The 14236-nt window shown below is 39.3% G+C and overlaps 1 protein-coding gene across 1 annotated transcript in view; it reads right to left on the bottom strand.

The window, feature by feature from the left end:
- The window catches only part of LCMT1 (leucine carboxyl methyltransferase 1), a 71789-nt gene that overhangs the window by 43324 nt on the left and 14229 nt on the right, over positions 1–14236 (bottom strand). Inside the window, exons 4-5 of the mRNA XM_003418826.4 lie at positions 10219–10295; positions 7219–7280 (exon numbers count right to left, since the gene is read on the bottom strand). Coding sequence (XP_003418874.1) covers positions 7219–7280; positions 10219–10295 — 139 coding nt within the window. The remainder of the gene's footprint in view (positions 1–7218; positions 7281–10218; positions 10296–14236) is intronic.

The following is a 14236-nucleotide window of genomic DNA, read 5'->3' as shown; positions in this document are numbered from 1 at the left end:
AATAGTTTAAACAGAAAAAAAAAATTATTTTATGGTTACGAGAGTGGGGAATGAGGAAGGGAGGGAGAGGGGTATTCATTAATTAGATAGTAGACAAGAACTATTTTAGGTGAAGGGAAAGACAACACACAATACAGGCGAAGTCAGCACAACTGGACTAAACCAAAAGCAAAGAAGTTTCCTGAATAAACTAAACATTTCAAAGGCCAGTGTAGCAGGGGCAGGGGTTTGGGGACCATGGATTCAGGGGACATCTAGTTCAACTGGCATAATAAAATCTATTAAGAAAACATTCTGCATCCCACTTTGGAGAGTGGTGTCTGGGGTCTTAAATGCTAGCAAGCAGCCATCTGAGATCCATCAATTGGTCTCAACCCACCTGGAGCAAAGGACAATGAAGAACACCGAAGACACAAGGTAATTATGAGTCTGAGACAGAAAGGGCCACATAAACCAGAGACTACATCATCCTGAGACCAGAAGAACTAGGTGGTGCCTGGCTACAACTGATGACTGCCCTGACAGGGAACACAACAGAGAATCCCTGAAGGAGCAGGAGAACAGTGGGATGCAGACCTCAGATTCTCATAAAAAGACCAAACTTAACGGTCTGACTGAGACTGGAAGGACCCCGGAGGTCATGGTCCCCAGATCTTCTGTTAGCCCAAGTCAGGAACCATTCCCAAAGCCAACTCTTCAGACAGGGATTGGACTGGACCACAAGATAATGATACTGGTGAGGATTGAGCTTCTTGGATTAAGTAAACACATGAGACTATGTGGGCATCTCCTGTCTGGAGGGGAGATGAGAAGGCAGAGGGGGACAGAAGCTGGCTGAATGGACACGAAAATAAAAGGTGGAGAGGAGTGTGCTGTCTCATTAAGGGGAGAGCAACGAGGAGTATACAGCAAGGTGTATATAAATTTTTTGTATGAGAAAAAAATAAAATACTTCTCTCAAAAAAAAAAAAAAAAAAAAGTGGCACCCTTCCTGATGTCACTCCAGCTCAGTAACCTGAACTGACTGCACTTTTAAGAGCTTGCAAACTGATTTCTGGACGGTTGGTAAGTATTTACACAGATTCGAGGTATGCTTTTAAAAGCTACTCATGATTTTGGTGTTATGGAAACAAAGGTTCTTCTGGGACCCAAATTAAAAATAGCCCTTTAGTAGCAGACTTCCTGGAAGCCCTTTTTCTACCCTCTGAGATCACTGTAATTAAAATTCAGGCCCATCAACCCAAAGGGGTTCTACAAACAGAAAAAAATTAAAGGAAACAACCTGGCTGATAGAGCAGCTAAACGGGCTGCCTCCCAATTACCCTTTTAAGATGTCACCCTCATTCATGACTGTGATAACTCCACTCATGATCATGATGAAAAGGAGGGAGTAAATAATAATAATACGACAGTTAAAAATCAAAACCAAATCCATTGCCATCAAGTTGATTCCAACGCATGGCGAATTCATAGGACAGAGTAGAGCTGCCCGACAGGGTTTTCAAGGAGCAGCTGGTGAATTCAAACGGCCAACCTTTTGGTTAGCAACCAAGCTCTTAACCACGGAGAACAGTTAGGATGCCTGTAAATATGGCACCCGTAAAATGTTGCCTACCAAAATTTACCAGAAAGAAATTCCAGAATCACTTTTAACACCCACAGATGAAATTAGAGAATGAAAACAGACCAACTATTATCAAGATCCAACTACTAGATTTGTAGATCAGGTCTAATAAAAAGCCCACTTTTAGCAGTGGGATGCAGACCCCAAATTCTCATAAGACCAGACATAATGGTCTGACTGAGACTAGAAGGACCCCAGCGGTCATGGCCCCCAGATCTTCTGTTGGCCCAGGACAGGAACCATTCCAGAAGCCAACTCTTCAGATATGGATTGGCCTGGACAATGGGTTGGAGAGGGATGCTGGTGAGGAGTGAGCTTCTTGGATCACTTAAGACTATGTTGGCATCTCCTGCGAAGGGGAGATGAGAGGGTGGAGGGGGTTAGAAGCTGGCAAAATGGACACGAAAAGAGAGAGTGGAGGGAGAGAGCGGGCTGTCTCATTACAGAGAGAGTCATTGGGAGTGTGCAGCAAGGTGTATATGGGTTTTTGTGTGAAAGACTGACTTGATTTGTAAACTTTCACTTAAAGCACAATAAAAAGTATTAAAAAAAAAAAAAAAAAAAACCAAAAACCCACTTTTCCAGAACGCTTACATGATCCTATGGTTCGAAATTGCTGGCATAATAATATATGAATAACAGCAGATGAACTAATCAGGGCTTTAGAAGCCCATTCGTGGGGAGATTTTTCCGCTGTTGTGGACCATGTTCTTTCTCACAGTTTTGAAGATCACACTCTCCCTTGTTTCAACCCTGTTAATTCTCCTCACAAATTTTTAACAGTTATGTATAGTCCCTCGTGCTGGGGTACCGTTTTGAATGATGAACCACCTTTTAACATGCTTATAGAAAATCCTTCCAGGCCTGGAGGAGTTGCCTTAAAGGATTTATTTGAACATCAAAATCAGCCCCCCATGATAAAGTGGAGAAATGGAAAAAACATAGTTGTTCCCAATGCTCCATCTCTGGGATATGGATTGGGTCCAAGGAAAACTTAGTTCTCCCCAAATCCTTACAAGCCCTTGTACTGGAAGCATTGCATGAATACCCATTTGGGAAGAAATAAGATGGTAAAATTTTTTAAAAAATGTATTGGTGGGGGCACTTCTATGAAGCTGCTAAACAAGTGGCTTTCCAATGTGCAATTCCCTCTCAATTTAATTCTGGTAAAGCTTATAAGGCTCTACCTGGGACGTTTTCTCTGCCTTCACAGCCTATGCTTGAATGGCAGATTGATTTCTTTCAGCTCTCATCCTCAAATGGCTATAAATTTATATTGGTAATGATTTACAGATTTTCTCACCAGGTAGAAGCTTTCCCCAGTTGTCAAGCTACTGCTGCTTTTATGGCTTAAGAAATTCTCGAGAATATCATCCCCACTTGGGAGCCCCAAGGATCTTCTGTAGTGACCAAGGCACTCATTTCACTGGACAAGTAATTAAGGAAATATACAAAATTTTCCCTATTTTTCAGAGACTTGATTGTTCTTATCATCCCCAATCTTCTGGTTTACTTGAAATAACTAATAGTATAATAGAAACTCAACTAGTAAAACTTTCTAAATCTTTACAGTTACCTTGGACTGAGGTATTGCCTCTGATCCTTCTGAATTTGAGGACTATTCCATTTGAACTTCAAAAACTGACTGCTCATGAGCTCATTACTGGACGGCCTACAGCCCTCCCCTATTGAGCAACTTGCCCTGATTCAAATTTGATTCAATCTGATCTGTTTAAATACTGCAAATCTTCAATTCAGTATTCTAAATAATATTTTACAAAAAATTAAAGAAGCTTTTGATAATCAAAAGCAAGAAATGTCTAAATATCCACCCAGAAATGTCTAATATTCAACCTAGAGATTGTTTACTGGAAAAGATACCAATTAGAGTTTCTTTGAACCCTGAGAGAAGGGACCTTACCTAGTCCTTCTCACCAATCCTTATGCTGCTAAATTATAGGCGGTTAAAATTTAAATCCATCTCTCCCAATTAAAGAAGACCACAACTCCCACCTGGATGGCCCAAACAACTAAGGATTCAAAGTGAAATTCAGCCACCCAGGTGGTCAGAAGCAGATGACCAGGAGAAGACAGCTCACACCAAGATCATGTGAAAATTCAGGCAGTTGAAAGAAATGTGTTTCCTACTTACTATGTACTTTTTTGTTCTTTTACTCTTCCACAAAGCAGGTCTTCTTACTCGATGGTTTTAGTAATGAAGTAAAATTTAAATAGTTGCTCTAACTTTATACTTATTGCCCTTAAAATTGCTTTGCTTTACAAGCTATATTTCATTAACTGGTAAAAGACCATAGACTTTTTCTACATCCTATGCAAATCTAAAAACCCTATTATATAAATTTGTTATAAGTATTTTAGCCATTTTCATATTTATTATTTAGGAACACCTTTTACTTTCATTTCATCCTATGCTAACAACTGAAGAAACTTGTTGCCTCATCACTATTATTTTTATGCTTTTTGCTCATTTGCTTCTTTTGGGCAGTTCTTCTTCATCATGAAACTTTTCTTAAGTTTTCTTCTACTAAGTTAATAACTAATGGTACACTCTAGCAAGAAAATATCTTTGTTAAGTTTATTCAAGTGGTGACTAATAGTCAATTTAACTGAATGCTGGATCTATCAGCCTTCCCCACAAACTGTACATGAAAAGTCTGATTTGCTAGCATTACCAATTTTATAGTCTCATACCTAATTGCTATTGTTAATACCAGTGCTATTGCCAGGCAAGCCATTCATGTCAAACTCTAACATTCTCCTGGCTCCCATACTCATCCTTTAGTACCTCACTTTTAACCTCTACAATGCAAACAAGCTGAAGGCCTCATTTTACTCCTATCTTAAAACACAATCAGATTTAGGGGGACTGTCTATTTGCAATAATTCCCTCACTGAAAACTGGCTTCAGAAAGCAAATCAAACTATCTCTCTCCCTAATAATCAGTTCGGAGCAGGAATTCTTTGTGCACCAGCTGGATATATATTTCTACGTGGAAGATCAGAATAATTAGGGGAAAGCATCAATGGCAAACTCTTGGGCTTTACCTTGTTTAGATGGGTGGAGCAGAGATGGCCAAAATACTTTAGGCTATTTAGGAGTTCCCCTGAATAATTACTCTTACAATGAAAGCCTCCACAGGACTGATAATTTAAAGTTATTAGAAAAAAGGAGAACCAGTCTAGAGACCAGGGCCAACTAAGTATAAACATTTTAAAGGAAAACTCTGGCCTAGGTTACTCCTTCTTAAGAGCATTTCTTCCTTGGTATGGAGTCGCTGACTTAGAACATGCAATCCAGAATTTATCTAACACTATGGAACAAGTAGCTGACGATATTACTAATGGAATAGCAATCCAACAGACATCTTTAAACTCCCTTGCCAAAGTATACTAAATAATAGAGGCTCTTGAAATCCTTCTAGCACAGCAAAGAAAAGCTTGTGCCATTGCTAACACCTCCTGTTGCACATGGGTAAACACCTCAGGAGAGGCAGAAATGCTATTCCTTCAGAGTAGCAGTCAGTGAACTGATCAAAGAATTTGTCTCAAAATCCTTGATCAAAAAGAGTGAATATGTAAGGGAATTAAAAAAAAATTGAGGTACCAGATAAAATCTGAAATGGCCTGCTTGAGGTTTGGGTATGACTCCTTTGATGGTAGTTCCATTTTCACCCTAGCAATAGCCATCTTCCATACAGGCCTGTCATGCAGGCTGTTTCTATGGGGGGAATGTCCAGTAATGATGACATTAACTACCCTGCAGCCCACTCCCAGTCACATACCCTTATGATTACCACACTGTAAACAATCTAAGAAACACACATATGTTCTTTTAAGACAATCACCTTACGAGCTCCTGCAACACAAAGTCCTGCCTTATGAGTTCCTGCCACAAGAAGTCCCGCCTTACAATAATCTACTACCAATCAAGTAATGTTTTTTGATAATCTAAGTTTATAAATACTAACCAAGTACTGTACTTCATGTTCTTTGTCCCCTCCTTATAAAATGTCACTGTAATATAGCCATTTTGAAGTCCTGGATTTCACTACATGAAATTCAGTCTCCTCCCGGCTTGAGCTGTCTCTTTACTGTCAATAAATCTCTTGATTTTATTTTAATCAAAGTATGGGTGGATACTCTTTTTTTTTTTTTTTTTTTATTCTGCTTTAAGTGAAAATTTACAAATCAGGTCAGTTTCTCATACAAAAATTCATATACGCCTTGCTACATACTCCTAGCTGCTCTCCCCCTAATGAGACAGCACACTTCTCTACACACTCTATTTCCGTGTCCATTAAGCCAGTTTCTGTCCCCCTCTGTCTTCTCATCTCCCTTCCAGTCAAGAGCTGCCCACATAGTCTCATGTGTCCGCTTGAACCAAGAAGCTCACTTCTCACCAGTATCATTTTCTACCCTATAGTCCAGTCCAATCCCTGTCTGAAGAGTTGGCTTTGGGAATGGTTTCTGTTGAGGTGGATACTCTTTAGACATCTTGAAAAAGGTTTGTTTTACAGAGATGTATGCATTTTGCAAAACTCACCAACACTTAAGATTTGTTCACTTTATTGTGTATAAATTTTACAAAAAAAGCAAACTGTAGACAAATACTGAATTCTAGTGAAAGATACACACCCTTAAGTGTTTAGCTGATTAAATGTAGTAATGTCTGCAAATGACTCTGAAATATATCCAAAAAATAATTGGTCTGATGGATGGATAAAGGCATGAATAGATTGATAAGACCAAAAACAAACCAGGTGCCATCGAGTCAATTCTGACTCATGGCGACCTTGTATGTTTCAGAGTAGAACTGTGCTTCCTAGGGTTTTCATGGCTGTAATCTTTTAGAAACATTGCCAAGCTTTTCTTCCAAGGTGCATCTGGGTAGGTCTGGAATGCATACCTTTTGGTTAGCAGCTGAGCACTTAACTGTACCACCCAGGGGCCTGAATAGATGTAATAAAGGCAATATAGGAAACATCTAGGTGGCGGTTACATGGGTGTTTGCCTTAAAATTCCTTAAACTTTTCTGTATGTTTAAAGTTTTTCATAATTAAATGTTGAGGGAAAAAACTGGGAAGAAAAATTGCTTGAAAGGGCCAATAACATAACATAAACAAATGAAGTAGGTCAGGTATAAGACAACTGAGAATGGCGGGTATACAGCCAAATGTAAAATGAATGACCCCTCTAAATAAGGCAACCACTACTCAATAATTGCCATGTAGGAAACAGGGTCTACTGTTTTTCAATGAAACGTGGAAATCAACATTTCATGAGAAATCTCTGGTTTTAAAATATCAGCAACTAATTCAAATTCTTAAACAAACAGAAAAAAAGAATTAAGATTGGTGACCTATGGGTAACTAAGGAGAGTCATACAAAAAAAAAAAATTCTTAATTCTTTCATAGTGGCCAAGATACAAGTATATATACGTATCAGCAGAAGTATACGCTGTGTAACATCACACATACGTGCATGCCTACACATCATTTTTAAAAAGAAGGTGGAAGGGAGGCAAAAACACCCATATAGTTCATACTGTAGTAGCTAGGTTAAGGATACTTGCCTATTTTAAGTGAGTCCTCTGAATGCAATTCTACAATGGGTTTTGAAAGCGGAGGCTTTGATCTGTGGGAAAATGAGAAAAAAGGATAAAGATGAGTCAAGTACATGATTTACTACAAAAATGTATACACCCTCTCTAGAAATGGCAAATATGTATTGCTACTATTAAAAGAAAGAGGTCCTTCCAAAGGACTTAGGTTTAATTAAATTTGACTACAGACACATAGAGTAAAAATTCGGCAAATACAAGGGTTTCAGGTTAGGTCGCCTAAGCATTACATTAAGCCTTTGATGTCAAATCACACACTGAACTTGAAGTATGCAGACTTAGAAATAGGCTAGCAAAAGTTTTCTAAATGTCTCAGGGTTTTTCAAGCCATCTCTAGTTTCTTGCCTCTCCTCAACCAAACAAAAAGTTTAAGATAACGGTTATTTCTCATGGATAAACATAAAAAATTGACTCTTCTACAAACTTAAAATTCAGGAACATTTATGTGATAACATCCTCAGTACACACAAAAAATCAGAAATCAGAGAGCCAAATTCAATGTCCCACCAACCATACCACAAACACCCATGCACTTTTCACCCAGGAACTCAACACTGGGCTTAACTTTGAGACGATTTATTCTTATTTTACTCACAGTTCTATAAAGCTTAGTAATACTTTGTAGTTTCCAAAGTGTCAGAATAGCCATATATCATTAAAGAGCATATTTAAATGGAACATTAGGAAAAGGGGAAAAACTTACTTTTATCAGATAAACTAGAAAAAAATAAAGCTAAAAAAGATTTCAGTTTGTGGGAGCTAGACATTTCCAAAGCACATGCTAAAATTTTTATGTTCATTAAAAGTTTTGAAAATGCTAATAAGATGGAGAAACAAATCACCAACTTTATATGGAAGGCAAAGAGGCCCCGGATAAGTAAAGCATTACTGAAAAAGAAGAAAAAACTGGGAGGCCTTACTCTACCTGATTTAAGAACCTACTATACTGCCACAGTAGTCAAAACAGCCTGGTACTGGTACAACAACAGATACATAGACCAATGGAACAGAATTGAGAATCTAGACATAAATCCATCCACATATGAGTGGTTCATATTTGACAAAGGCCCCAAAACAGTTAAATGGGGAAAAGACAGTCTTTTTAACAAATGGTGCTGGCATAACTGGATATCCATCTGCCAAAAAAATGAAACAAGACCCATTCCTCACTCCATGCACAAAAAGAAGCTGAAAATGGATCAAAGACCTAAATATAAAATCTAAAATGAAAAAGATCATGGAAGAAAAAATAGGGACAATGTTAGGTGCCCTAATACATGGCATAAACAGTATATAAAACATTACTAACAATGCAGAAGAAAAACTAGATAACTGGGAGCTCCTAAAAATCAAACACCTATGCTCAACCAAAGACTTCACCAAAAGAGTAAAAAGACTACCTACAGACTGGGAAAAAGTTTTTAGCTATGACATTTCTGATCAGCGCCTGATCTCTAAAATCTACATGATACTACAAAAACTCAACTGCAAAAAGACAAATAACCCAATTAAAAAATGGGCGAAAGATATGAACAGACACTTCACTAAAGAAGACATTCAGGCAGCTAACAGATATATGAGGAAATGCTCACCATCATTAGCCATTAAGAAAAAGAAAAGAAATGCAAATCAAAGCTACAATGAGATTCCATCTCACTCCAACAAGACTGGCATTAATCCAAAAAACACAAAATAATAAATGTTGGAGAGGCTGTGGAGAGATTGGAACACTTCTACACTGCTGGTAGGAATGTGAAATGGTAAAACCACTTTGGAAATCGATTTGGCACATCCTTAAAAAGCTAGAAATAGAACCACCATATGATCCAGCAATCCCACTCCTTGGAATATATCCTAGAGAAATAAGAGCCTTTACATGAACAGATATATGCACACTCATGTTCATTGCAGCACTGTTTACGAGAGCAAAAAGATGGAAGCAACCAAGGTGCCCATCAACGGATGAATGGATAAATAAATTATGGTGTATTCACACAATGGAATACTACAGATCGATAAAGAACAGTGAGGAATCCGTGAAATATTTCATAACATGGAAGAATCTGGAAGGCATTATGCTGAATGAAATTAGTCAGTTGCAAAAGGACAAATATTTTATAAGACCACTATTATAAGAACTCAAGAAATAGTTTAAACAGAGAAGAAAATAAAAAAAAAGTTTTAAAAATTTAAGAATTAGCTTTATATTTAAATGATTAATACAAAAGGGTGAATAAAGAGTGGGTTAAAACTATTGAGTAACCCTGACCTTGGGCTTGGAGTTAGGGATTAAAATCTCAGCTCCACCCCTTCCTTTTTCGATGACCTTAGGCAAATTAATTTTTTTAAGTCTCAGTTTTATCATCTGTAAAACGGGGGTAATATGTACACTTAGTTCATGAGTCCATTGTGAGGACTACATGAGACAATCCAAGTGAGGTACCTGACATGATGCAGGGCAAGAAAAGCTCTAAGCAAAGATTAGCAAACTTGTAACCTACATGTCTGCAAAGTCCTTGAATACTCAACTCAGCATGGACCCATTATGTCTCATCTATAATAACTGATTAACTTCAGTCTTCCAGTCACTCATTCATGCAAAAACTATTTACCGCACATCTATTCCGTGCTAGATACCATTCTATGCCCTGGAGATAAAGCAGTAAACATAATACGCCTAAAAATTCCAGGCTACTAAACTGTTAGATAAGTCATTTTATAAATGTTCAGGGAAATTACACTAGTAGACAAAAGAGTCACGAGGGAAGGTAGATTTCATTTCAAAGCTGCAAGATACACCAGAATCAGGGTCTAAGGCAAGAAAGAAAGAGGGGAAGGGGTCACAGGAAAGCCATGTCCTACAATGAGGTGTCTAGCACTCAAGCCTGACATTTAAAGAGCTGGTGCTAAATTCTATCCGGCTCTTTTTCTTCCAGCCAAAACCACACTTACTTGATGTTGTGTATCTTCCTTGTGACTATCGTTGGAAAGTCAACTTCAAAATATTTACTTGGTAGAAGGTTTTCATCCTGGAGAAAAACACACAATAGTCTTTATGATTATTTATTCATTCATTTACCAATCACCTTCTATGTGTCAAGCACTAGGCACCTAAGTCAACGGGGTATTTAAGGATTTTAAAATTAGGGGAATGATATGGTCAGGAACTTGTTTTCCATTTCCAACAGAGAGGACGGATTTGTGGGAAGCAAGGATGGATGCAACAAAAACGCTACCAGTTGCTATGGAGTCAATTCTGACTCAGGGCGACCCTGTATGTGTCAGAATAGAACTGTGCTCCATACTGTTATCAATGGCTGTGATCTTTCACAAGGAGATTGCCCGGCCTTTCTTCTAAGGAACCTCTGAGTGGACTTGAACCACCAGCCTCTCAGTTAGTAGCCAAGTGCTTAACCATTTGGTCCACCCAGGGGCTCCTGGAAAATAAGTCAGGAGGCTATTACAGTCACCCAGGCAAGAAATAAGCCTGAACTAGAGGAGTGGCAGCTAGGATGAAGATGGGAGGAGTTTAAGAGGTATTTTCGATGTACGAAGTACACAGTGTTTTTCACAAGGCAGGCTGAGGCCAATGAGAAAGGGTCAGAAAATCAATGTAGTAAGTATTTACCATCTTTTTTTGATGGAATAGAATAAAATAGCAAATATCAGAAAGTGTTGCATATAGTGAGGGTTAGTTTATTTTGTGAAAAAAAATTTTTTTGGGGTCTGTTATAGTGAAACATAGTGGAGTGGTAAAGAACAAACACTTTGCAGCCAGAGGAACAGGGTTCAAATTTTGGTTTCAATACTTATTTGCTATGAGGCCTTGGGAAAGTCTCTAGGTCGAGGTTTTCTCGTCTAAAAAGTGAAGATAATGGTAACCACACCTACAGGGTTGTGAGGATTAAGGAATAAAAATGTGTGGCACTTACCCTCACTAAGTACCACGTATGTGCCTTTCTTAATGATATATGTCCATTTAGTGATAAAGGCACATAACTCTGAGTCCTGGGTAGGTATGTAACATTTATTTCTCACTGTGGGCTGCGGTCAAAATAGTGGGAAAACCCCACACCCACAAGGACACCTCTACCCCTTCTTCATGCCTTTCCTGGCTGATTGGTGGCTATTCCATCCATCCAGTCACCATGTCATCCTGCTTTTCTCTCCATCTCTTCCCAAATGTCTAAACAGTCAATTAGCCCTACTGACTACTCTCAAATCCGTTCACTCCTTCTCAGCTCTATCACCCCCTGCCCAGACTCTAATGACTCACCTCCTGCTCCCTTTCAGCTACACACTACATGTTGCTTCCAGCTGCTCTACAAACCTCTATGACTTGGCAAGAAACAAGGTGCTCTACAACCTGGGTTATCTTCCTGGCCTCTTCCCCAGGTTCTCCTGTAACATCTGTTCCCCATCTACACTTATAATCCAGAAATGCAGAACTACTTACTCAAAAAAAGAAAATTACTGATATCTAGAACCTGGTGATGGCTTTATTGTATAGATGGGAAGAGGAAGAAGGAGGGGTCAAGGATGATACCCTTGTTTCTGACTTGAGTAACTGAGCAAGTATGAGAACCATTTATGTAGACAACGGTAATAAAGATGGAGAACAGATACAGAGGGGTAGACGAAATGTTAGGATGCTGCGGATCCCCCCGAGGACAGCACAATGGATGGGTCAGCAATCATGAGCAAACATTTTCTAGTAGGAGGTGATCCTTATGGGCAAGCATCAGCATTGCGAGATCCAGCTACGCTCTCCACCTACCCACATGGAGACTGCCTCTCTGTTGAAATCTCAAAGGATCAGGCCTGGGCTTTATTTGAAAAAAGAAAGAAAAAGACACTTTTCTGGCATATCAGAAGATCTACCATCCAGGGATCCCAGCCCTTCACCCTTAGAGTTCCAGCATGTGCCTGTCTGCAGTATTTACAAAATACTTGGAGAACATGTTTAGAGTGCATATAGAATTAACTTCTACTAGGATAGCCTACAATACTTTTTATGAACTTTCACTCACAGAGTTTAGAAAGTTAAAGATAGTCGAACATTCCAGAAGAGAACGAGAGTAAGTAAAATTCAACCAAAGAAGGATAGCACAGTATCCTACAGCTTGTACAGGACTTCTTATTTTTCAAAGAGCTTTTCCATGCATCATCTGATCCTCTGAACAGGGGATCACTGTGAATGAAAAGCTTCCCAAAGGCATGCCCGGAGCTTTCAAGAAACACATATCTACACTCTCGGCTTCAGAAAGGGGCAAAATGGCCGTGGCAAGTGATGCTCGACTTTTTGTTCGGTGATTCTTTATCGCCCTTTTGACATTCCACTTCCAAATCACTCACATGTCACTAGGAGACATCCAAGACAGGGTATAATCACATGAGGGCAGACAGGAGTAGCCATGAGGGTATCCCATAAAGGGGATCCAAGACAGCTGACTGCTTTACAGGTAGACAAAATTGAAGCCGCAGGTTAGGCTGGAATTGGTGCCTCTGATTGTACAGAAACATAATTCAAGAAAACCAACAGACGGAGGCCCCTTAAAGGGTTTCACTCACCCTTTATTTCTTCCCTTGTGCTATTCCTACCTGCTGCCTGAAGATGGGAGTCTTCACTGTCCCAACAGTCTTGGGCCCCTGAGATGGTATAGAACCAGCTCACAGAGCAGTGGTGGCAGAAAGCCTGGGACACACAGCCGAGCCTCTGCTGGTGCCACCAGGGGACCATCCCAGCTGGCAAGTGGGTGAGGTATAACATGACCCTAGTCTTTTATAGAAACATATACAACTCTAAAACAGGGATCTGCAAACTTTTTCTGGTAAGGGCCAGAAAGCAAGTATTTTAAGCTCTGTGGGCCATCTGTCTCTTCTACAACTACTCAACTCTGCTGTTGTAGCATAAAATCAGCCAGGGACAATGCATAAACAAATGGGCACGGCTGTGTTCCAATAAAACCTTATTGACCAAAATGGGTGGCAGGCAGATTTGACCCATGGGCTGTAGTTTGTAATTTTTTTTTTTTTAATGGAATTTTAGACCAAAAAACCCTTCACATCAATACAAATTTCAAACAAAATGAAAAGCTTTCTCCCAAGGACTTTCAAAGACTGTGCAATTCTCCTTCCTCGCTACTGACAGGCATTTTTTCTTTTTTCCCAGAGGGGCAAATAAGCCTCACTGTGCCTTGCTCAAAAATAAATATTGCAGATTAATTAATTATTAACCCCACCTAGGTTTTTTAGGACATGGGAAAAAAAATAATATGAAAGTTTCAAAGAGGTCCCAAGTGCAGTGGAGGGATTTCTCCCATGGCATCTGTTAGCACAGACAACGGCACAGTCCCTTACACTGCCTTCTATTCCATTTCCTTATACCACGCCATGGGACACTGTATTATACAGGCACATTAAATTTACGGGAAAGGGGAGGTTACTGAAAACATCCTCCTGAACAACCAGAGACTGGATACGTACAGGAAAGGGTAATGAATTTAGAGTTTGATGAGCTGGATTCCCAAGTTTATTCCACATTCCAATGCCACTGGCTGTACAATTCTGGGGGAAAATACATCCTCTTGCAGCCCCATGTTCCCCATGTAACACCCCCTCCTTCACACAGCTCTCATGGTTATTCAATAGGTCACGGATGGATACACATTTCATACATGTTAGGTATCTTATCCTGAATGAAGAATGCAAAGTCAAACCATGAATACTAAACCATATTGATTTCTCAGTTGGGTAGGAAAAAGGGTGGGAGCTCTGAGGACCAGAGACATTCTTATCAGGTGAGCTGATTAGGGACAAAATAGATACATAGGTTGGCTTAAGGCCATACACTCTATTTTATCTTTGTCTAGGTCTGGAAGAAATCCAGAGAAATGCACATACCCTTTACTGCGCCGTGTCCAACCTGATTAAAGAAGCAAGTAAAATTTGTACAAACCTACAGAAAATG

The sequence above is a fragment of the Loxodonta africana genome, chromosome 12 (genome assembly GCF_030014295.1).
Source record: "Loxodonta africana isolate mLoxAfr1 chromosome 12, mLoxAfr1.hap2, whole genome shotgun sequence".
NCBI lineage: Eukaryota > Metazoa > Chordata > Mammalia > Proboscidea > Elephantidae > Loxodonta > Loxodonta africana.
Note: the sequence above shows the minus strand (reverse complement) of the source record. Positions and strands in the feature narration are given on the sequence as shown.